At 28.1% G+C, this 18,811-nt stretch overlaps 6 protein-coding genes across 9 annotated transcripts in view; 3 read left to right on the forward strand and 3 right to left on the reverse strand.

Moving 5' to 3' along the window:
• Nucleotides 1-59: 59 nt before the first annotated feature.
• On the reverse strand, nucleotides 60-4,867 carry twf (twinfilin actin binding protein). 3 transcript variants are annotated; one of them, XM_017906156.1, is made up of 6 exons: nucleotides 4,435-4,867; nucleotides 4,234-4,311; nucleotides 3,498-4,157; nucleotides 3,316-3,434; nucleotides 3,210-3,224; nucleotides 2,771-2,953 (listed from the first exon to the last, which is right to left on the reverse strand). In XM_017906156.1, the coding sequence occupies exons 1-6, from the start codon at nucleotides 4,457-4,459 to the stop codon at nucleotides 2,789-2,791; spliced, it is 1,062 nt and encodes a 353-aa protein (XP_017761645.1). In that variant the 5' UTR covers nucleotides 4,460-4,867; the 3' UTR covers nucleotides 2,771-2,788. The 3 variants fall into 3 exon arrangements, with proteins under 3 accessions (XP_017761646.1, XP_017761645.1, XP_017761647.1); XM_017906157.1 differs by lacking the exons at nucleotides 2,771-2,953; nucleotides 3,210-3,224 and adding an exon at nucleotides 60-230; XM_017906158.1 differs by lacking the exon at nucleotides 3,210-3,224.
• A 262-nt stretch (nucleotides 4,868-5,129) lies between these two features.
• LOC108551838 (toll-interacting protein) lies at nucleotides 5,130-6,864 on the forward strand. Its single transcript, XM_017906162.1, is given in 7 exon segments — nucleotides 5,130-5,340; nucleotides 5,635-5,678; nucleotides 5,681-5,762; nucleotides 5,874-6,007; nucleotides 6,081-6,285; nucleotides 6,411-6,572; nucleotides 6,627-6,864. Coding segments are annotated over 7 exon segments (786 nt in total). The 5' UTR covers nucleotides 5,130-5,292; the 3' UTR covers nucleotides 6,738-6,864.
• Nucleotides 6,865-8,328: 1,464 nt separating this feature from the next.
• Pex16 (peroxisomal biogenesis factor 16) lies at nucleotides 8,329-9,868 on the reverse strand. The gene is made up of 5 exons (XM_017906170.1): nucleotides 9,739-9,868; nucleotides 9,425-9,671; nucleotides 8,845-9,115; nucleotides 8,662-8,765; nucleotides 8,329-8,584 (listed from the first exon to the last, which is right to left on the reverse strand). Exons 1-5 carry the CDS (start codon nucleotides 9,866-9,868, stop codon nucleotides 8,329-8,331), a joined length of 1,008 nt encoding a protein of 335 aa, XP_017761659.1.
• A 1,252-nt stretch (nucleotides 9,869-11,120) lies between these two features.
• On the forward strand, nucleotides 11,121-12,450 carry Ts (Thymidylate synthase). Its single transcript, XM_017906140.1, has 4 exons — nucleotides 11,121-11,304; nucleotides 11,497-11,604; nucleotides 11,647-11,760; nucleotides 11,841-12,450. Exons 1-4 carry the CDS (start codon nucleotides 11,121-11,123, stop codon nucleotides 12,173-12,175), a joined length of 741 nt encoding a protein of 246 aa, XP_017761629.1. The 3' UTR covers nucleotides 12,176-12,450.
• Nucleotides 12,451-13,055: 605 nt separating this feature from the next.
• On the reverse strand, nucleotides 13,056-14,591 carry LOC108551839 (uncharacterized protein C6orf106 homolog). 2 transcript variants are annotated; one of them, XM_017906164.1, is made up of 4 exons: nucleotides 14,485-14,591; nucleotides 14,076-14,289; nucleotides 13,314-13,672; nucleotides 13,056-13,234 (listed from the first exon to the last, which is right to left on the reverse strand). In XM_017906164.1, the coding sequence occupies exons 2-4, from the start codon at nucleotides 14,228-14,230 to the stop codon at nucleotides 13,128-13,130; spliced, it is 621 nt and encodes a 206-aa protein (XP_017761653.1). In that variant the 5' UTR covers nucleotides 14,231-14,289; nucleotides 14,485-14,591; the 3' UTR covers nucleotides 13,056-13,127. The 2 variants fall into 2 exon arrangements, with proteins under 2 accessions (XP_017761653.1, XP_017761652.1); XM_017906163.1 differs by having other exon boundaries at nucleotides 14,076-14,392.
• A 2,085-nt stretch (nucleotides 14,592-16,676) lies between these two features.
• Nucleotides 16,677-18,811, forward strand: part of LOC108551845 (uncharacterized) — a 3,760-nt gene continuing 1,625 nt past the window's right edge. Inside the window, exons 1-2 of the mRNA XM_017906173.1 lie at nucleotides 16,677-17,331; nucleotides 17,545-17,794. Of these exons, the coding sequence (XP_017761662.1) occupies nucleotides 16,677-17,331; nucleotides 17,545-17,794 (905 nt within the window). The remainder of the gene's footprint in view (nucleotides 17,332-17,544; nucleotides 17,795-18,811) is intronic.

Raw genomic sequence — 18,811 nt, forward strand, 5'->3', positions numbered from 1 at the left:
ATATATATATCTTTTTTCCTTAGTTTGTTAACTCAACAAATTTGAAAAATATCATTTCTTTAAATCTCTTGTTCCGAAGTTCCTAAATCTTGAACCTTGGTTAAACGTTTTGCCCCTCTGCCTGGTGGACCCTTAGGTTTCGCGAATTTTGGCCGATGTAAATTGATCTTTGGATGTAATTCCTCTTGTAAAAAGTCTTCAGTTAGTTCTCTTCCATCGTCTATTTCAAGCTATATGATCAACATATTTTAAAAGAGAATTATTATGTTGCATTAAAAACTAGAAACATATGATTCTCTTGGTAAAAAAGAAATGTAAAAGAAAACGGAAAAAATGAAAAATAAAAGAAAAAATCTAACTTTATAGGCCTATTCTGTAAGCTGGATATCTTAAACATATCTTAAATTCTTAACTGTAGTTACATACCCATTCAACGCCTGATTCACTGTGCGCTCCTTAGAAACCTATTAAATTCTGTGTGGATAAATCATGATAAAAAGAATTGTTACATGTTACCTTGTTGAAAATCAAAACACAACAAATTGTAAGATTAAATTGCATAATGCTTTATTATTTGTAGCATGTTTAGTATTGGCAAGATATACAATTTATTTGATCATAATGAATCTATAATTATGTACTAACAGGTTGGAAACGAAATTATACTAAAAACTTACAGAATAGGCCTGGTACAATATATTGTAAATTGAAATATTCCCAGGCTATAGTGTGCGTTATGTCTACATATGGAACACATTATTTAAAAATTTTTTTGAGCACTTTGCGACAAGCTTTGCTTTTTCTTGTACAGTAGATACAGAGACATGTGCCAAATTCTATTATTTCTTTAATACATAAAAGTAAAAAATCATTAAAAAGAAATTTAAATTAAAAACATTCTCTTACAGTTATATAAAAATGAAACATTAAAAAATCTTGATTATATTAATACAGAAGTTTGTATCATTTTTAAAAAAATATTAAGTTTTGAGCTTAACTTTTATAATACAAATATATATAAAATATATTTGGCATCAAATAAAAAATAATAGAAATTTTTCAAATAAATGTCAAGAATTTGGCGCACTTCGTTTTATCATTAACTTTGTTAAAATTAGGCCAAACTTCTTTGATAAGTTGTTTATTTGTGTCTTGGACGAAAATTTTTAAAAAGTTTATAAAAAGCTACGAGAGTTAAAAAAATACAGATCATGAAAAATAGAATGCCTCTCGAATATCTTGTTTGCTGACTATTAGATTATAGTCCCATTTGCTATACACTTCGTATTAGGAATGTTTTATAAGAAATCTAGAAATACTTTAGGCAAATACTTTTTAAATAATAACTTATAATAATTAATTCCGTGAAATTAACTAATTGATTTAAGTTAATAAATTGAAATTTAGGAATAGTATATATCTTTATTATTTAGAATAAATTTGATTACACCTTATCTCTTTTATTAAAAATTAAATCAATAGAAAGTTAAAAAATAATTGCAAGGTGTATAGAAGAGGTATATTAGGAAAGCTATATAAATTCAAACACTATACAATTTTTTTGATTGTACAACCAATGGGACATACCAAGATCAGTCTTCATACATATATTTGTGGAATCTAATGTTTTGTATTATTTATAATAGCGTAGAACATTATATATCTCCACAAATATATCCACAAATTAATGTGGCAATTTGCACATTTATCACTCATCTGCTATATTTTCTTATTTATATTTCACAGAAGAGTTAGGTGAGTGGCATCAGCTAACTAGAGCACATGGAATTTTCCCTAACTCTCTAATAATCACATAAGGTATGCAGGTTTTACCACAGATATTTGTTTGAAACACTCTAGCTCTATAATCACTAATTCCTATTTGAGTGTTTGAATGAATTTGAAAGTCAAGCCTTCAAGTTTCACTTAATAAAATTATTAATATAGAGTAAAGAGCATTAATATAGAGCAAAGATGAATACTTAACAATACAATATATCACTTTTTATTGGACTAGGAACTAATTCACACAGTCAACTCACTGGGTTTATTTTTCATATCTGACATAGTAAATATTAAAAATAGCATAAAAATTATATAAACTATAAAACAAGTAAATTAAAGGAACTATGTAGAGAAAAAAATATGTTTATGAGATTTTTCATTAGACATTGGAACGCAATTAAAAAAAATACAAAATCCAATAGAAGGCTTCACTTTCAATGTCAAGCAACTAAATCTCACCATATGACTTCCTTTTTTTTTATCATATGGTATTTTCTGTACTTGTAAACAATTATCCATTACATTATGGTACTGGATCAACAAGAACTACATCTTATGGAGAATTCTACACGTTGTGAGTTTATAGTTATCAAAAAGATATTTTGTTAAAATCTTAACATGACAATTTTGCTCTTTAAAATTTAGAAAAATACATTGTTTGAACTACTCTGAATTGCTACATAGATATACGTATCACTTTGACCAATTATTATTAAATATCAATAAATATATCGCTAATTAATAAAAGATTTATCTCTGTAAAGATGCAACTTTTTTCCATTTAAATCACTTCAGAATAACTGTATAACTATACTGTGCTAATGTTGAAGTTATTGGAAACCAATTACAGCACTTTATACTATATAACATATTCGATTGATTAATATCATATTATCACAAATTTCGAATTTATGGAGGAAGATATTCAATGTGTAAAACATCTAAAATATTTTATAACATGTGAGAAACATTTTAAAATGGCAGGCAAAATACGTAGAATCGGTTAACTCAAGATACAAGATCTCTTCTGTTTTGACTTTTTCTCAGGTATAGATTGAGGAGGAGCATAAGGCGTTGATGGAGTTGCAGGAGTTATTGTAGCTGTTTCTTTTATAGTTGGAGGATCTTCCAACATATCTGCCAACTCCTCACCACTATTTACTTCCAACTAGGATTCATCAAATTTTTGAGAAAAAAAAGAAAGAAAAAATTTAATTTCAACATTAATCCACATAGGAAGGAAAGACTAAAAACAAAAAGTACTACATAATGCATCTAAAAATAAAATATTCACTAATATTAATATTTGTCTACATCTTTTTTTAATTTTACTTAAATTATATTCCTTATTATTATATATTAAAATAAATATACAATTCAAAATTTAATCATTTAAAAATCATAGAGATTCTAATATGATTTACCGATTTCAAATGTTCCTGTTAAGATGTTCATGCAAAAACAAATTAATTAAAGTAAAATAAATTAGAAGATCTTTTTTATGCTATGAATTTTTATCTGTATACTTACTTTTTTTGCTATAATCACTCCAAGTGATTGAATAAGCTCTAGAAGGGGTGCTTTACATGATGAATATAGCATTCTTTCCTTAATACTGCAACTATATCCTGGCATGCTATATATAAAAACTACAACATAAATAAAAATACATTATTGATTAAAACATTAATATTTTTATTTTTATGACATACCTATACACTCCATATAATCTCCTTCATGTGTGTGCTTAAAATTATAGAGATGATATCTAGCAGAATCACATGGTACTTTTGTAGGTAGTTTATCCAATGAAACATCACAAGCCATAACTAAATGTATTTTTTCCTCTTCTAAATCAATCTTTAATTGAACATATTCATGTATACCTTTACCAAGCTCTGTAATTGCTTGTTTTGCCTCATCTGTCACAGGGAAAGCAACACCACTCAATGTCTGATGCCGTGTTTCTACACTATAATCAGTAGTAACTGTATTTTTTCTAAGTTCTGCTAATTCTTCTTCTGCAGTGGTTAATGGTGCTGGTGCAGCATTATTTCTTTTATATTTATGATAACCCTCTAATGATATATCCTCTGGTACAGTACCATGCAATTCTTCTTTTATAGATGCAGTTCCAAATTCTTGTTTCAGAGTTGCTTTAGTTGATGCATATAACATCTTTTGCCTAACAGGTGCAGTATCAGGTGACCAGGAAATAAATAACCAATCATAACCAGAATCAGGAGATTTGGTATCAAGACGATAAAGAATATAAGCAGGTTGATTCTCAATGATTAAAGGTTTGATCATTTTATCATAATCATCTTGCCACTTGTTCACTGGTTTTGAGGAAGCAGCAGGTGTTAGTTCCTCTATGAAACAAAAAAATTTCTTCATTTGTGAAATTTGCATTAAATCATATACATTATGAATACACAAAAAACTTACCATTTTCTATAGAAACTTTCAAGATCCGTATTTTTCCATCTCGACATTTTGCAAATAACTTTTTAAGTGCATCGTTCGCTAAAATAAACAAATGATCGTCATATCATCCCAATGTCATAAAAAGATTGAAAGAGCCTAAATTCACAAAAATTTCTACAAAAATTACTGTATAGTATTGATATTACAAGATAACAAAAATACCTTTAATTCCCGTTTGATGTGACATGGTCCGTGAACAATTCGGGTTCCAATGAAAATATGGTAGGGAACTGATTACGCTTCTTCCAACCTCTCGAGATTAATCACGAACCACAATTCACCACCACAAACCACGCGTATAAATAATTAGGAAATGGAGAAAAAAATTATACAGAATCCGAAATCAAGAGAAATCACCAGCACAACCTATCTACAAAAGAATTTTTCGGGAGGATCCTAGCAACAGAGAACTGTACGTCACACTAGTGAACACTGACGAACGATCTGTCAAGAATGTTCTGAATGCAATTCCAATTTATTATTCTTTTGAATAAAAGAAGGAAGGAAAGGATGAAAGAATGGAAGAATCACAGATAATTACGTTTCAATTATAAAATAGAATTTATATGATTACTAAAATAAATCAGAATTTTCAAAATTTTGCAACATTACTTTTACTCTTTATTTGTATAGATTGACTATATACACTCTTTAGTTCCGTTTTCAAACTTAATTGTGTTTTTTATTTATAATCGAATTATTTTATTATTTCGATTATATTTTAAGTATTACAACTTACAATATCAGAATAAATATTTGTTACAGTCATTTATGTTATATAATTTTAGATTAAAATTAAAAGTTTTGTAATAGCATTTGCGTTTGAAATGCATACGTAATTCGCATGTTCTGAGAGTCTCTTAAGATGGCGTGCCATCACCGTGTCAGATGTATGTTGTGATTATTTCGATGCATTAAAAAATACGTGTAGTTTGACAGGTTTCACTTATATCGCAGTTGATTGTATTACGAATATTAATAAAAAACTTTTAATCCTGTGAAGCTTCGGATAATATTGTTATGGAAACCGACAGACGATCAGATTTATACGAAGAATGGAAAAGACGGGTAAATAATGTAACTTTTGCCGCAATTGTTGCAATTCATTTTGGATGAAGTGCAAATGATGATATTATGATATAATAATTCAGTCTATTTCCAATGTTCAAAAAAAGCATGATATTGAAACAAGCATTTATAAAGTTATAAATTAATTTCTTTAATCATTGTCAATTAACAAATTAAACTATTAATATTAATATGTGTTGATTTATTTACCAACTAATTAAATAACACTGATTTTACTTTTATTTTAATTCAGTTTTAATAATTCTTTAAATATTTAGAATGATAATATTCCAGGCTTTTCTTGGTCCACTTCCCCAAGGATTCCTAAGATTGGAAAACTTGCGCTTCATCAACTGCAAATGCAAAATATGCCAGCAATGCACGAGCCTTATGTTGGTAGACTTAGTATAACAATTGTTCAGGTAATTCTATGACTTTCATGTACATGTATGAGTCATTTCAGTTTTATAAGGTAGCAATGTATGTTTTGTAATAACATTTTATTCATAATTTCAAAAAGATACTTACTGTAGGCTAAACTTGTGAAGAACTATGGAATGACAAGAATGGATCCTTATGTGAGATTAAGAGTAGGTCATGCAGTATATGAAACACACACATGTTCAAATGGAGCAAAAAATCCGCATTGGAACAAAGTTATACAATGGTGTGTAATTTAAACAGTTTATATCACTAATTCTATTTACTCATTGTACCTATTTGTTCTTTTTATTATTTAGTTATTTGCCACCAGGAGTCTCACAAATATATGTAGAAATTTATGATGAATGTTCCTTTGTAATGGATGAATTAATTGCATGGGGGCATATAGATATTCCATCACAAGTTCTCCAAAAAGGAGAAACATATGAAGATTGGTATATGCTTAGTGGAAAACAAGGAAACAATCAAGAAGGAGTGATAAATTTAGTTTTTAGTTACACGGTAAAAATAATCAATAATATATCAAAAAATATATGTTAATTTTGATAACATAATCATATATAATTTGTTAAATATTAATGAATTTTTAAAGTTTGATTAATAGTTTATTCAATATATTTTAATAGAATAAGTGCCATCCAGCACCTCCAATTATGATGGTTCCTTCTTCGACAATGTTTGGCATGTCACAATATGCACCAGTTAGTGTTTATACAGCACCACCTACAGCTGCAGTACCACCTGTAGTTCCCAGTTCTATGCCAAATGCTGAAGTTGAATTAAAACAGGTAATGTAAAAATAAAATAATTTTCTATTTCCTATAATATAGCAAGTTTTTTAGATTTCAGAAATGTTCCCAAACATGGACAAGGAAGTAGTAAAATCAGTCTATGATGCAAATAATGGAAGAAAAGATGTAACTATAAATTCATTACTCCAAATGTGTGAATAAGTAATTTTTTATGCAAATTACTATTTAATTCCAAAGGCCATATTTGTATTTTCTGCTATGCTGTATTTCTTTTAAAATGTAATATATTTGCAAATTATTGCTATGCATTTTATGGTACATCAACACTTAGTAACTTAAATATAAGAGTATTCATAGAATATATTGGTCAGGGAAATATATTTTTTAAAGAAATATCTCTTTTAACCTTTTATATATTCATTGATCCTGCTTACATTTTTTTCTTTTTCTTTTATACAATTATATGCGTTTTATGCGTGTATGTTTATATATGTAACATAAAAAAATTTCAGTTTTTTATAGTTACCCAAGAAATTTAATTTTTATTAATAAGATTCTAATTAGATTTTATGGTTTATAAATAAAAAATTAAAAAATTATAAAGGATATGTTAATATAAAAAATAAACGTGTACATTTATATTCAAATAGAATATATTGACGAATAATTAAAATATCAATCTAATTTTAATTAATCCTTGTATGAAAATTGGGTCATTTTATTCGAAAAATATTATAATTTATCGTTTATTAATATATTATTAGGATTGAAATTCCTTCATGTTTTTAAGTATTTATTGACTAATAATAATTACTACAGAAAGAAGTATAATTTAAATTATTTTTGTAATTAAGGATCTTTTATACATGCTCAGGGATCTGTATGTTAAATCGACTCAAAGTAATATAAAACTTGTTTTATTTTGATGATTTGTTGTTAATTGCAAAACAGTAAGTTTATCATTTACACTGTGGTATTGCACCATTTCCCGATATTCGAGATTTTAACAAAAAGAAAACTAAAATTATTTAACTATTTTAGTAAAATTAGTAAAACCAAAATAGCAATGAATACATTAGATCATTTAATTATTAACTATAGCTCTAAACGCGAAATAAATTTTCAATAAAATTTTATTTTTCTAAATATATTAGAGATGCTAATATATAATGTTTACATGTAGGGTGCAATTTAAAGAAACTACGATATCTGGATAAAAAGTTTATATAGTAGAAGTAGGAAATACTTTGTGCAAAAATTCTGCAACTTTGTATACATGTCTTAATAATAGTATATTTATCAAAAGTGGGGAAAAAATGTCTAATATACATAATGAACAATGAATTATGTATGTACATATATAATCCATTGGATAACATTAAAATTATATTTTGAAAATTTTTTAAATTATAGAAATATTTTACTATAACAATTACACGTATAAAATGTAGTATTCACAAAAATGGAATGACAACTGTCAGTTTTGCTACATAGATGAAAACAGTGTTTGTAATTATTCTACTGAATGTAAATTAATAATAACTCTATGAATTGTTAGATGCTTTAATAAATTGTAAAAATTATTTTATATTCATCAACAATAAAGAAATATTTGCTAATCGTGTTCTTTAATAAATATAGTATTTTCGATCAAAATCAGTCATTTTTAACTTATGATAAAAATATTCATTTTCCTTCGCATTTGTAGTTTCTCTTTGTTTTTCATATAATCCCTATCCCAAAAAATATCACGTACTAATAACTCTTTGAAATATTTAATAACTGTAAAAAACTAACTTGACCACATATAAAAATATGTATTTTGCCAATGTGGTAGGTACTTCTTTATTGGCTCTGTTAAAAATTTAGCAAGAGGCACTTTAGTAGAAAGTGCAGTTAAAATCGCATATATCCTAATACAACTATATTTATCATAAAATGGAGACTTTAATATATAGAGGAGTAAACCAATTCTACGTCTGAAGAATTCTTTCTCTTCTTCTTTGCTAAACAATATACTTTCTGCCTCATTATTAATGAGTTTTAAACTGCAAAAGAAATTTATTTTTTATTTTACACAATTTAATTATTTTAATTCAATTATTCAATAAATTTGATTTTTTACCTAAGTAAATCAATAGTAAGTGATAATAACCATGGTGGCCAATATTTTTCACCAGTAAAAGATATACATCCTAAGTGGAATAGTGGTTTCATAATGTAAAGAGTCTAAAAATAAAATACAAAATATTAATAAAACAAATATTTTATAACTATTTTATTTAAATGATCTTATATATATTTTTACCTCAGCTAATGCTAAATTCTTTCCTGATGTAGGTTTGCTCAAATTATCATCATCATTGTCATTGGAAAATAATGGTTCCCAAGTACGCATAGATGGACAAGTAGCACCTCTTACACTCCTAACAATAGTGCCAGATCGTTTCAATGCAAATCCTTCCTTTAATTGATTATTATGTGAGTCATTCAACTTTTCTCTGTTAAGTGGTTGTATTGGAGGACTTTTTATTACACGTTCCTTATATAAGTGAATCAATAAAAGTCTTAACATAGTCCTATAAAAATTTCATTTACATATATTGATAAATATAATAAAAAGAATATTACCTAAACCTTCTTTTAATACTAGAACTGCCAATCTGTAATATGTGTTTTAAGATAGTGTATACAGATAACAATAACAAAGATGAAAATGAATAGGTACATGGAATTATGTTTCCATATCAATAAAACTTAAAAATAATTTGATCAAAAGTAGTTGCATTTTTTCAATAGTTTCAAAAACAAAATAACTGAAAACAATCATTTTAACTGATTTGATAATTTTACTGTTAATATTTGTAAATAAATATTAGATTACTTACTTAAATATTTGAATGACAATAATTATAAACCATCTCCCTGTCTGTCCCCATAATTTTTTTGCAGAAATTTCACAAAGAACTTCTGTATATTCTATTACAGTCAGCCAAATTTTGATTTTTGATTCAAACTGAGAAAACTTTAAATGCACACATTTCCCACCGCACATTAATAAATCATTGAATAGCACTATCAAGTTCGAAAATGAATATAATAACTCTGATACAAAGGTAGAATTATTAAATTGACCTAGAAATAATTTGTTTAATGAATATCAATGAAAAAATCAATGTGTTGTTATAAAAAAATTTCTAACCAGCTGTAAAATAAGGTAAATACTGAACCGTATTTTCCATGTCAGATAATAATTGTGGATTCTCTATAATCCATTTTCTGTACGGTTCAATAATTTTTAACACGGAAAGATTTACCATGTCCAATACCATCCTGATCTGTTAAATAATTTAATACAACTTCTACGAATGAACAATGATAATTAACCTTGTAATAATAACATATAATCTTGTATTTTTTATAGTATAGAAAAAAATTATCGATTCTTTCCGATGGATCGAAGATAAATAATTCTTCCTTTTTTTTTTTTTTTTTTTTTTTTTTTTTTTTTTTTTTTTTTTTTTTTTTTTTTTTTTTTTTTTTTTTTTTTTTTTTACGTACAGGGTGTTCCGTTATTAGTGGTATTTTCATAAGGTACCATCTCCTGCTCAATTGTACCACTAATTAAAAAATACGAACATTTATAATACACTATATTATACAAATAGTATAATACAATTTAGTTAAAAGAGTATAATTATGTATGTAACATAGTAGTTAAAATTTTTAACAGCTTCCATATCAATAAACATAAAATAAATAGCAAATTGCTCATGTTTATAAATACAAATACAAATGGAAATAAAAATTCAACAACTTGAAATTTACATTTAGTATATGTGTACTTGATAAATTTTCAAACTCAGTTTTCTCGAAAATGAAGTTTATATATGAAAAAAGTTTATTTTTGCTTTTCAATTTATTTTATCATGGGGTATTATCTCTTACCTGATTATTCCACTCGTAACGAAACACCCTATATAATAATAATATATTACCACAAATCTGTACTTAGATTTCAAACATGCAACTCGTTGCAAAAGAATATATAAGACATATTAAAAATATAAATATTTTATAATATATTTTTTATTTTGAAAATTAATTATGTGAAATTAATTATGTAAAATTAAGAAATTTTAATATCATATATTTTAATTATTTTAAATCTGTATTACGTTAATTTTTTTCACTAAAATAATAATTTATCAAATAACTGAAGCTAATTTTTACTCATTTCTTAGCATATGTAATATTATAAAATTAATGTTTTTATTACAAATTACAAATGAACTTGGTAAATAAACTATACCAAACAAAATGGCTATACGGCATAAAGTTTTGTACAACATACATTAGGTTGTATGAGGTCATAGTAGTCTAATTCTTATATTAATAATAAGCAGATAATTTATATATAATACAAATTTATTTATATTTATATATAATTAGCATTATATAATACTTATAATAATATTATAATTCATAATATAGTATTCGAATAGAGTATTCTAAATCCACGTGCCTAGATTATTTGTAATACTTCGTACTAAGTATATTTTATATCAATTTTCGTCGTGAATCATGAGTGAAAGTATTTCATTACCGACAGCCTCAGCACTTTTACAAAATATTGAAGATCACGAAGAATATCAATATTTAAATTTAATTAATAAAGTCATTAAAAAAGGAGTAAAGAAAAGCGATCGTACAGGAGTAGGCACATTATCCATTTTCGGGACTCAGATGCGATTTAATTTACGAAACAGTAAGAAAATTAAATTAATTAATATTAGCTGAAAAATATATCAATTTCCTATAGGAAAATTTAATAGTACATAGTAATTTTATTTCATACATTTGTAATTCTCTCATATAACATCATTTTGTTTTATTTATAATAAAGTTCATTATAATAAGATATATTATTTATAATAAGACATTAAAATAATTATTATAGATATAATCCCACTATTAACAACAAAACGAGTATTTTGGAGAGGCGTTGTGGAAGAATTGTTATGGTTTATTAGGGGATCAACAAATGCAAAAGAGTTAAGTGAAAAAGGTATTCACATTTGGGATGAAAACAGCTCACGTGTGTTTTTAGATTCTTCTGGTTTTACAGATAGGGAAGAAGGAGATTTAGGGCCTGTTTATGGATTTCAATGGAGACATTTTGGTGCAAAATATATAGATATGCATGCAGATTATAATGGGCAAGGTAAAACAATAGTATAATTCCTAAACTTAATTATACAAATTTAATTACCTGTACATAGATAGAAAGATTTATCTGTATAGGTATTGATCAATTGAAGGACGTCATAAAGAAACTACAATATTCTCCCAATGACAGAAGAATTATAATGACTGCATGGAATCCAGCTGATATTTCACAAATGGCCCTACCTCCCTGTCACTGTCTTGTTCAATTTTATGTGAATGATAAAGAGTTATCATGTCAACTTTATCAAAGAAGTGCAGATATGGGTCTTGGAGTACCATTTAATATTGCATCTTATTGTCTACTAACTCACATGCTGGCACATATTACGAATTTAAAGGTAAAATTACATGAGAAGAAAAGAATTAACAAATTTTTTAACAGAAACTTGTATCCTTTTGTTTATTTTTAGCCAGGTGAATTTGTACATACAATAGGTGACTGTCACGTATATCTCAATCATGTATCCGCACTCGAGGAACAAGTAAAACGCGTGCCAAAATCATTTCCACATTTAAAGATCGTTAGAAATGTTGAAAGTATTGACGATTTTACAATAAACGATTTCGAACTAATTGGATATGAGCCACATACAAAAATTTCAATGCCAATGGCCGTGTAATAATGAAATTAAAAAACGAATTACTGACACAAGCTTATGTACGTTTTTTTATATAGAAGAAGACTTCATTATTAAGAAAATATATATCTAACTGATATTAAATCGGTGAATGAATATATAATTCATATAGCATTATCATATTTCAACCATATCTAAATTTTATTTTCTAATAAAAATTCTTTTTTCTTAATAAACTCATATCTTAATTTAATATCTTATATTATCTTACATTATATAAAATACATTATATAAAATATAAGATAATATATAATATATATATACATATACATATATATATATAATATATATTTTTTTAATTATTTATATTTATATCAACTTTTTTCAGTGGTCCATACATGTCTGTTACAGCTTTAAGAAGTATAAATCATAATTACTTCACCACTTTTTGTACGACAGAAACAATTAACTAAAAGAAGATTTTCAAAAGGATGTAACTGACAAGCATGGACAACAGGAAGCTTTATGTAAGCATCTTTTAAAATTTAACAAAATTATCTTATTTTTATAAAATATATAAATCCAATATTTTCAGTAATTATGTACGTAAATATGTACTAAAAATATTGTTCTCTCGCGTAGTTATTGCAGAAAATAAAATTATTTCTAATGTTTTAAAGCAATATTTTAAATAAACATGTTACTCTTAACTTCATTTAAAAATAATCAAAGGCATTTAAAAAAAAAGAAAAGTGGTTGAAAAATGTCTCTGAACATATGCTGGCTAGCACATCTCTGCATCATTAGATGATGAAGCACTTAATTGATGCAGCTGCTGAATAATGGCCAGAGTACCACTTTCATTTACTGTAATTGTTATCCAAATAACATCTAAATAAATGTAAGAGATTATTACCACAATAATAATAATATTATAAATGTGCAACAATAAGAAGGTAAATGAATTTACCTCCAAAAAACGTTTCTGTAGATTTTACCATCAACCTCCATTTACTTTGAAATGTACCACAATGTGGAGGACTTTGAAGATCCACGCTCACCTCTGTTACTTCTCCAGGACCTAAAGATGGTATTGGTACTCTTGTACATACACCCATTTGTACTCCACCTATATATTGTAAACACACTCCTTCAGGCCATGCTTCTTTACCATGGTTTTGTATATACCATGATTTTCGAAAATTAGTAAGTGGTGGTACAGATTCTCCTCTACCAACAGTGGTTTCACATATCAGCATCATACGAGGAAATTGATTTCGTACTGGAGATGCAAAGTCAAAGTAACTACATATAGCTGCTTGAAGGTTCCTGCAATTGTATATAAATTATTTATATATAAACATACAAGCATACATACACATTATTTATACTTATTCCTTTATGAAATTGAAACACTTTATTAATATCTTTAATATCTTAACAAATATCTATTGAAACTTATTGCTCCTGCTCTTGTAATTACAATTTTAAGGAATAACTTAATAGTATTCCTAAATTAACCATGCTTTTATTAATCAATCATTTCATTAAACATATAGTTTTTGTAGTATATTACTTAATCAATTATTCAAGAAAATTATATCCTAACCAGCTGTCAGTAGCATAAAGAAATAAGAGTAAGATAATACCACACGTAAACACGGTGACGGTAGGGTTAGGTCGCACGACTAACTTGACCAACGTAAAACAAACATGCGGGAGAATATCTCACCAATTATTCATATCCAGGAAGAACGCAGCGGTAGTTTCGCTCAGCTGGCTATCAGCCAGCAGCTTCTGCAGCTGCTTCACCAGTTCATCTTTGTCGGTGGTGCCTAGACAACTAAACTGGTGAAGCAAATGCTGATCCACGTTATCCATGTTCATGATGCGTTTTGTCCCTTGATCAGTACTCCATGTAATGCAAGTGTCATATACACTCGGACCTGTAAGACGCGTTATCGTCTGATCTTTAACTGCAAATTTTAAATGTCATTCTTCATGACGTTCATCCGTGCGCAGTGAGTGCATGCATCTACACAGTACATTCTGTACAAAAAGTGTAATGACTATATGAGTACAGTCCGTCAAAGGTAGAATCCACCTCTGATAATTTTTGTCCCTTTGTGCTATGATATTACCTTGACCTCGAACACTGCTAATCACTGTGTTTTTATAGCAGATAAATAAATACGCAAAACGGCCGTCGATCTCTTGCGAAATCGACTCGTCCGTTTCCTTAACACAATTGTACGTAGATGCAATTAGAGTTGCATACGTGCAGGGGTTCTACGCACTTTAATTATTTATATATATATTTCAATTAAAATATAAGATTAATTTTTTTATTGCTTTAAAATATACAAATAATAATTTAATATAGAATATAACGACTTGAATTTTTAAATTGTCAATAATTACATTAGTAATGGTTGCGAGAAGATTTAAATTTTTATTAGCAACTGTTATAGGTGTAATATTTGAAATTAGGATATAAGTAAATCTAACTTTCATTATTTCCCATATCACGATTGAATGATAATAGAATGGAATATATTTTTTTCCAAAAGCTATATTTGACGAAACTAAAAATGCAGAAATTTTTAATTATACAAATATTTTGACTTTTTTTTATTTATATTAATATTTTTATTAAGTAAAAAATGGAATTTCGTAATGCTACATTGCAGAAATGAAATACATTTTTCTTGAAACAATATAAAAAAACGAAGTTCGGAAACAAAGTTTCCAGATTGTTGAAAAATTCTGCTGCTTTTTTATACAGATAAAAAGCATTAGTGTTGTAATATCTTTCTGAGTACTTTATACTTTTTTTAAAGATTAGATAAATACCCTTTTAATATACATATTTTTCTCAGTCAATGTATAAATGTATGAATGTATCAAATGTATCGAATTTGAAATAAAATCTATATTCTTCGCTTTTTATATAAATAATATTAATTTATATTTCTTATCCTATATATAAATAATCGATATAAATTGTTTTTTGATATTGCTAAAATTTATGAAAATGTTATATTTAATAAAATTTTCTATTCCTGTTGTGCACACGTCCCTGTACACTAAATTCTTATTGTCGTAGTGCGCAGGTCTCGATGTTCCCTCCACTTCGGCAAGGAATTGGAAATGCGTGCGCATCACGCCGCGTAATAGTTGAAATACGAAAGAACAGACAGTCGTGGTCCGAAGTTGATCATGTAGATATTTCAAAAACGTCCGATCGCAAGGTAATTTCACGTATAAAGTGAACAAAAAAGATTCAGTGCCGATTGAAAACGGGAGTGCAATTCGCAATGAGACATCTTTGAACAGTGTGAACCAGTGGCTACATTCTTTAGTCGCAAGTTCCTTCACCGATAATTCAAAACTTTTTTCAAAGAAAAACGAGTTCGGGGATCGATGAAACGTTCAAAATCTATAGAAAATTATTTCTTTGTTGACATTAGGGTATCGTGATGAAAGTCGGAACTTATTTTATGATTAACAAATCCGTTTCGATGATCGTGGAATAATTGGTTTAGCTTCGTCGATATTGAAATACTGAAAGAATCGAGGTAAGTATACATGCCAATCATGATAATGTGACTGACTCGAAGCAAATTGGTATTTAATAATTCGTATTATTTTTATACGTGAAAATTCTGTGAGATTTTAAAGAAGATTCTATAAATTAATTTTAACCCACGACACGAGTTTGATATTTTACTTAATTTTTTAAGTTACCCTCTTATTAATTTCTTATAGATTTTCCTTAATTTTTTACCTTTTCATATGGAATAATTTCGAATATTGTGCATTTTCATCTATTTTACGTTTCTTTTGTCTATACGATAGTCTGTAGTATTTTGGAAGAATTATTTTTTATTTATTTCCTTTCTACTACGAATGTCTTTGTTTCTTATCTCTTTTCATTGCATTACACGAACGATCTCATTACACGAATAATTTTATAACTATACATTGTTCAAAATCTCAGAATACAGTATTACAGGCAATTCTAAATTTCAAAACAAATGCACCTTAAAGATTAAAGAACTCTATGTTTATTGTACGTTAATATAATTTAATATTAATAGTATTCTCATTTAAATAAACAATTGTACTTTCCTGCTTGTGGAATAAAAAAGATTAAAACTAAAAAAAATTTTAATATTACGAAGCATCGCACTACACAAGGGTAAGACATCTCTCTTCAATGTATCACGATATATTAAATACACGTTAAATATGTTAAATTTATGTTCTTATACGAGAATTAGGTTTACTTCGTATTTATATAGAAACTGAACTAAAACTTACCTTCAACAGTATGATCGGGCCGTCTTCTGGCACTGGCGGTGTCGCGGAACACGAGTTATCGAATAATCAGTCTCGTGCCGGGAAGAAGCGCATCTTTGAGGACTTAGACGTGGAAGGCTTTTGCGAAGAGGTTCAGAACGGTCGCAAACGATACCCGTACCAACAAATTGAGGATTCAATGGAAGTAGTCGCCTCGAATCAAGCGATAGGCAACACCGCGACCATATTCTCACCATTGTCGGCCCAGGAAGCCGTAGAGGAATGTCCAGTGACTCGATTAGAGGTCCTTCTCGTAGACGGCACTAATTGCACCTGGACAACCGTATCAGAACTGGAGTCCCAGCAACATATTGCTGAAATTGCGGCCTCACCCTCAACGTCTTCCTCGTCATCGGAACATAGACAGGAACAAGTAATTCAAGAGGTTCAAGTTGAAGAAACGAACTATCCCATTAGTTCTGGTTATTGGGAGCCTGTTATCACAATCCCACCCTCCAATATACAACAGAGCAAGCCTGATGTGCCTTCTAGTAGTCATCAGCAGCAACAATTTGATGATCAGGAGACTGGAAACCTTTCTTGGTTACTGGATTTTAAGTTGGACTCTTTCATTGAGGCTGCAGATGAAAAGTCTACTATGCCTTCACCCAAAGACATTTATAGTGGTGTGAAGCAATTCAAGGAGCTGTTAATTAACCCTTTATGTTTATTGTTTTACGTTTGACGTATATTATGGGATTTATGTGAGAGTAAAATATAGAACATAACAAAAAAGATGTATATATGTATTGAACATTAAGCATAAGGGGTTGATTTTATGTATTTATAGAATCATCTGTCAGTATGATTTGAAGAAATCGTTTATCCCTTTTGTTCAGGTAACAAGACGAAGATAAATGGACGTTCTTATGGTACTACCTACATCAGCGATGTCAAAAAGAGTTTTAACGAAAATGGATCATTGCATCGAGACTCAAATCATAGTTACTCCAGCCTTGACAATAGGAATTTTACGTCTTCCCGATGTAATGGTCCTAAGAAACCACCTTTCACGTATACAGAGCTCATTGAACACGCTCTTCGAGAAAGAGGGGAACTCACGGTGTCTGCCATTTATCAATGGATTTCGTGAGTACTTTTGAAAAGTATTTAATATTCTTTCTACTTCGAGTTCACAAATTTTAAGGATTTCGTGCAACATTATATTTTTATAAGACACAAAGAAGTATTAAATTATAAAAATTCTTTGTTAGAATAAATCTACTATATAAATATTGTCCGAAATTTTCCATAAATATAAGACCTTATGAGTATCGTACTGAAATTCATTTATTATACTAGAAAGTGGATGATAAGTTTTTAGATTCTAAACCAATAAGGAAGTAAAATTATTTGTTAAGAAGATGTTGTGGAGGAGAGAGAATTGGAAATGAGTTCATGGGCTTGATTATCTATATTATCGTTTTCCACAAGTCTACGATCGAACAGGTGAAAGCATAGAGGCAGTAAATTGCGCGCATTTGTGTTGGTGTAAGGGAGGGGGAGGGTTAAAACGAGCAGGAGAGCCGGTACCAGTTGGTACCATCACGTGGTGAGGGCAGCGGTGCCAAGGGGTACCATCTAAGAACTCGATCCTCCCCGACAAACTACCCCTCATCGACACAGACCACGTTCTCGTAAATTCGTAGAAACTTGTTTCCTACATTTCCTACGGTTTAAAGGAGAACGATATATAGAATGTATAGCATATTATGTTTGGAATGAGTCATTTCAAGGGGTAAATTCGATACAAAGTGATATTTTTATAAACATATTTGAACTTGATTTTATTTTGCGTCAAATTTTATCTTTTAACTACTTAGATTTTACATGTTATTAATATCGATAATTCAACAAAGATGGAGTTCGATGTTACAATTGATACTACAAATTTGAACATTAATTAATTGTTATTGATAACTGACGAGTTTTTGTAAATTAAATAACATGAATTTATTTTACTATTTTTGATTCTCTAGCAAATTTAATAACGTAGAATTTGAAAATGGTTATTAACTAGTGAATATTCGGTGAACAAAATCACCATTTAATGTTTTATGCTTAAGGCGTTTTATCGAGTCCTTTGTTTTTTTTTTTTTTTTTTTT

Source organism: Eufriesea mexicana, unplaced genomic scaffold (assembly GCF_001483705.2).
Source record: "Eufriesea mexicana isolate 0111107269 unplaced genomic scaffold, ASM148370v2 scaffold5020, whole genome shotgun sequence".
Taxonomy (NCBI): Eukaryota; Metazoa; Arthropoda; class Insecta; order Hymenoptera; family Apidae; genus Eufriesea; species Eufriesea mexicana.

Bases quoted from the DNA above. Each gene is read 5' to 3' on its own strand.
- twf (XM_017906156.1), bottom strand. From the start codon at position 4,459: ATGTCACATCAAACGGGAATTAAAG. The intron at 4,158-4,233 runs GTAAGTTTTTTG...TTTGTTTCATAG, and splicing joins GAAAGTTTCTATAGAAAATG to AGGAACTAACACCTGCTGCT. The intron at 3,435-3,497 runs GTATGTCATAAA...TTTATGTTGTAG, and splicing joins AGATTATATGGAGTGTATAG to TTTTTATATATAGCATGCCA.
- Pex16 (XM_017906170.1), bottom strand. From the start codon at position 9,868: ATGGTATTGGACATGGTAAATCTTTCCGTGTTAAAAATTATTGAACCG. The intron at 9,116-9,424 runs GTAAGTAATCTA...AAATTTTTATAG, and splicing joins ATTGTCATTCAAATATTTAA to GACTATGTTAAGACTTTTAT. The intron at 8,766-8,844 runs GTAAAAATATAT...TTTTATTTTTAG, and splicing joins AGAATTTAGCATTAGCTGAG to ACTCTTTACATTATGAAACC.
- Ts (XM_017906140.1), top strand. From the start codon at position 11,121: ATGAGTGAAAGTATTTCATTACCGACAGCCTCAGCACTTTTACAAAAT. The intron at 11,305-11,496 runs GTAAGAAAATTA...TAATTATTATAG, and splicing joins GCGATTTAATTTACGAAACA to ATATAATCCCACTATTAACA. The intron at 11,605-11,646 runs GTATTCACATTT...GTGTGTTTTTAG, and splicing joins AAAAGAGTTAAGTGAAAAAG to ATTCTTCTGGTTTTACAGAT.
- LOC108551839 (XM_017906164.1), bottom strand. From the start codon at position 14,230: ATGAACATGGATAACGTGGATCAGCATTTGCTTCACCAGTTTAGTTGT. The intron at 13,673-14,075 runs GTGAGATATTCT...ATACAATTGCAG, and splicing joins TTCCTGGATATGAATAATTG to GAACCTTCAAGCAGCTATAT. The intron at 13,235-13,313 runs GTAAATTCATTT...ACATTTATTTAG, and splicing joins TACAGAAACGTTTTTTGGAG to ATGTTATTTGGATAACAATT.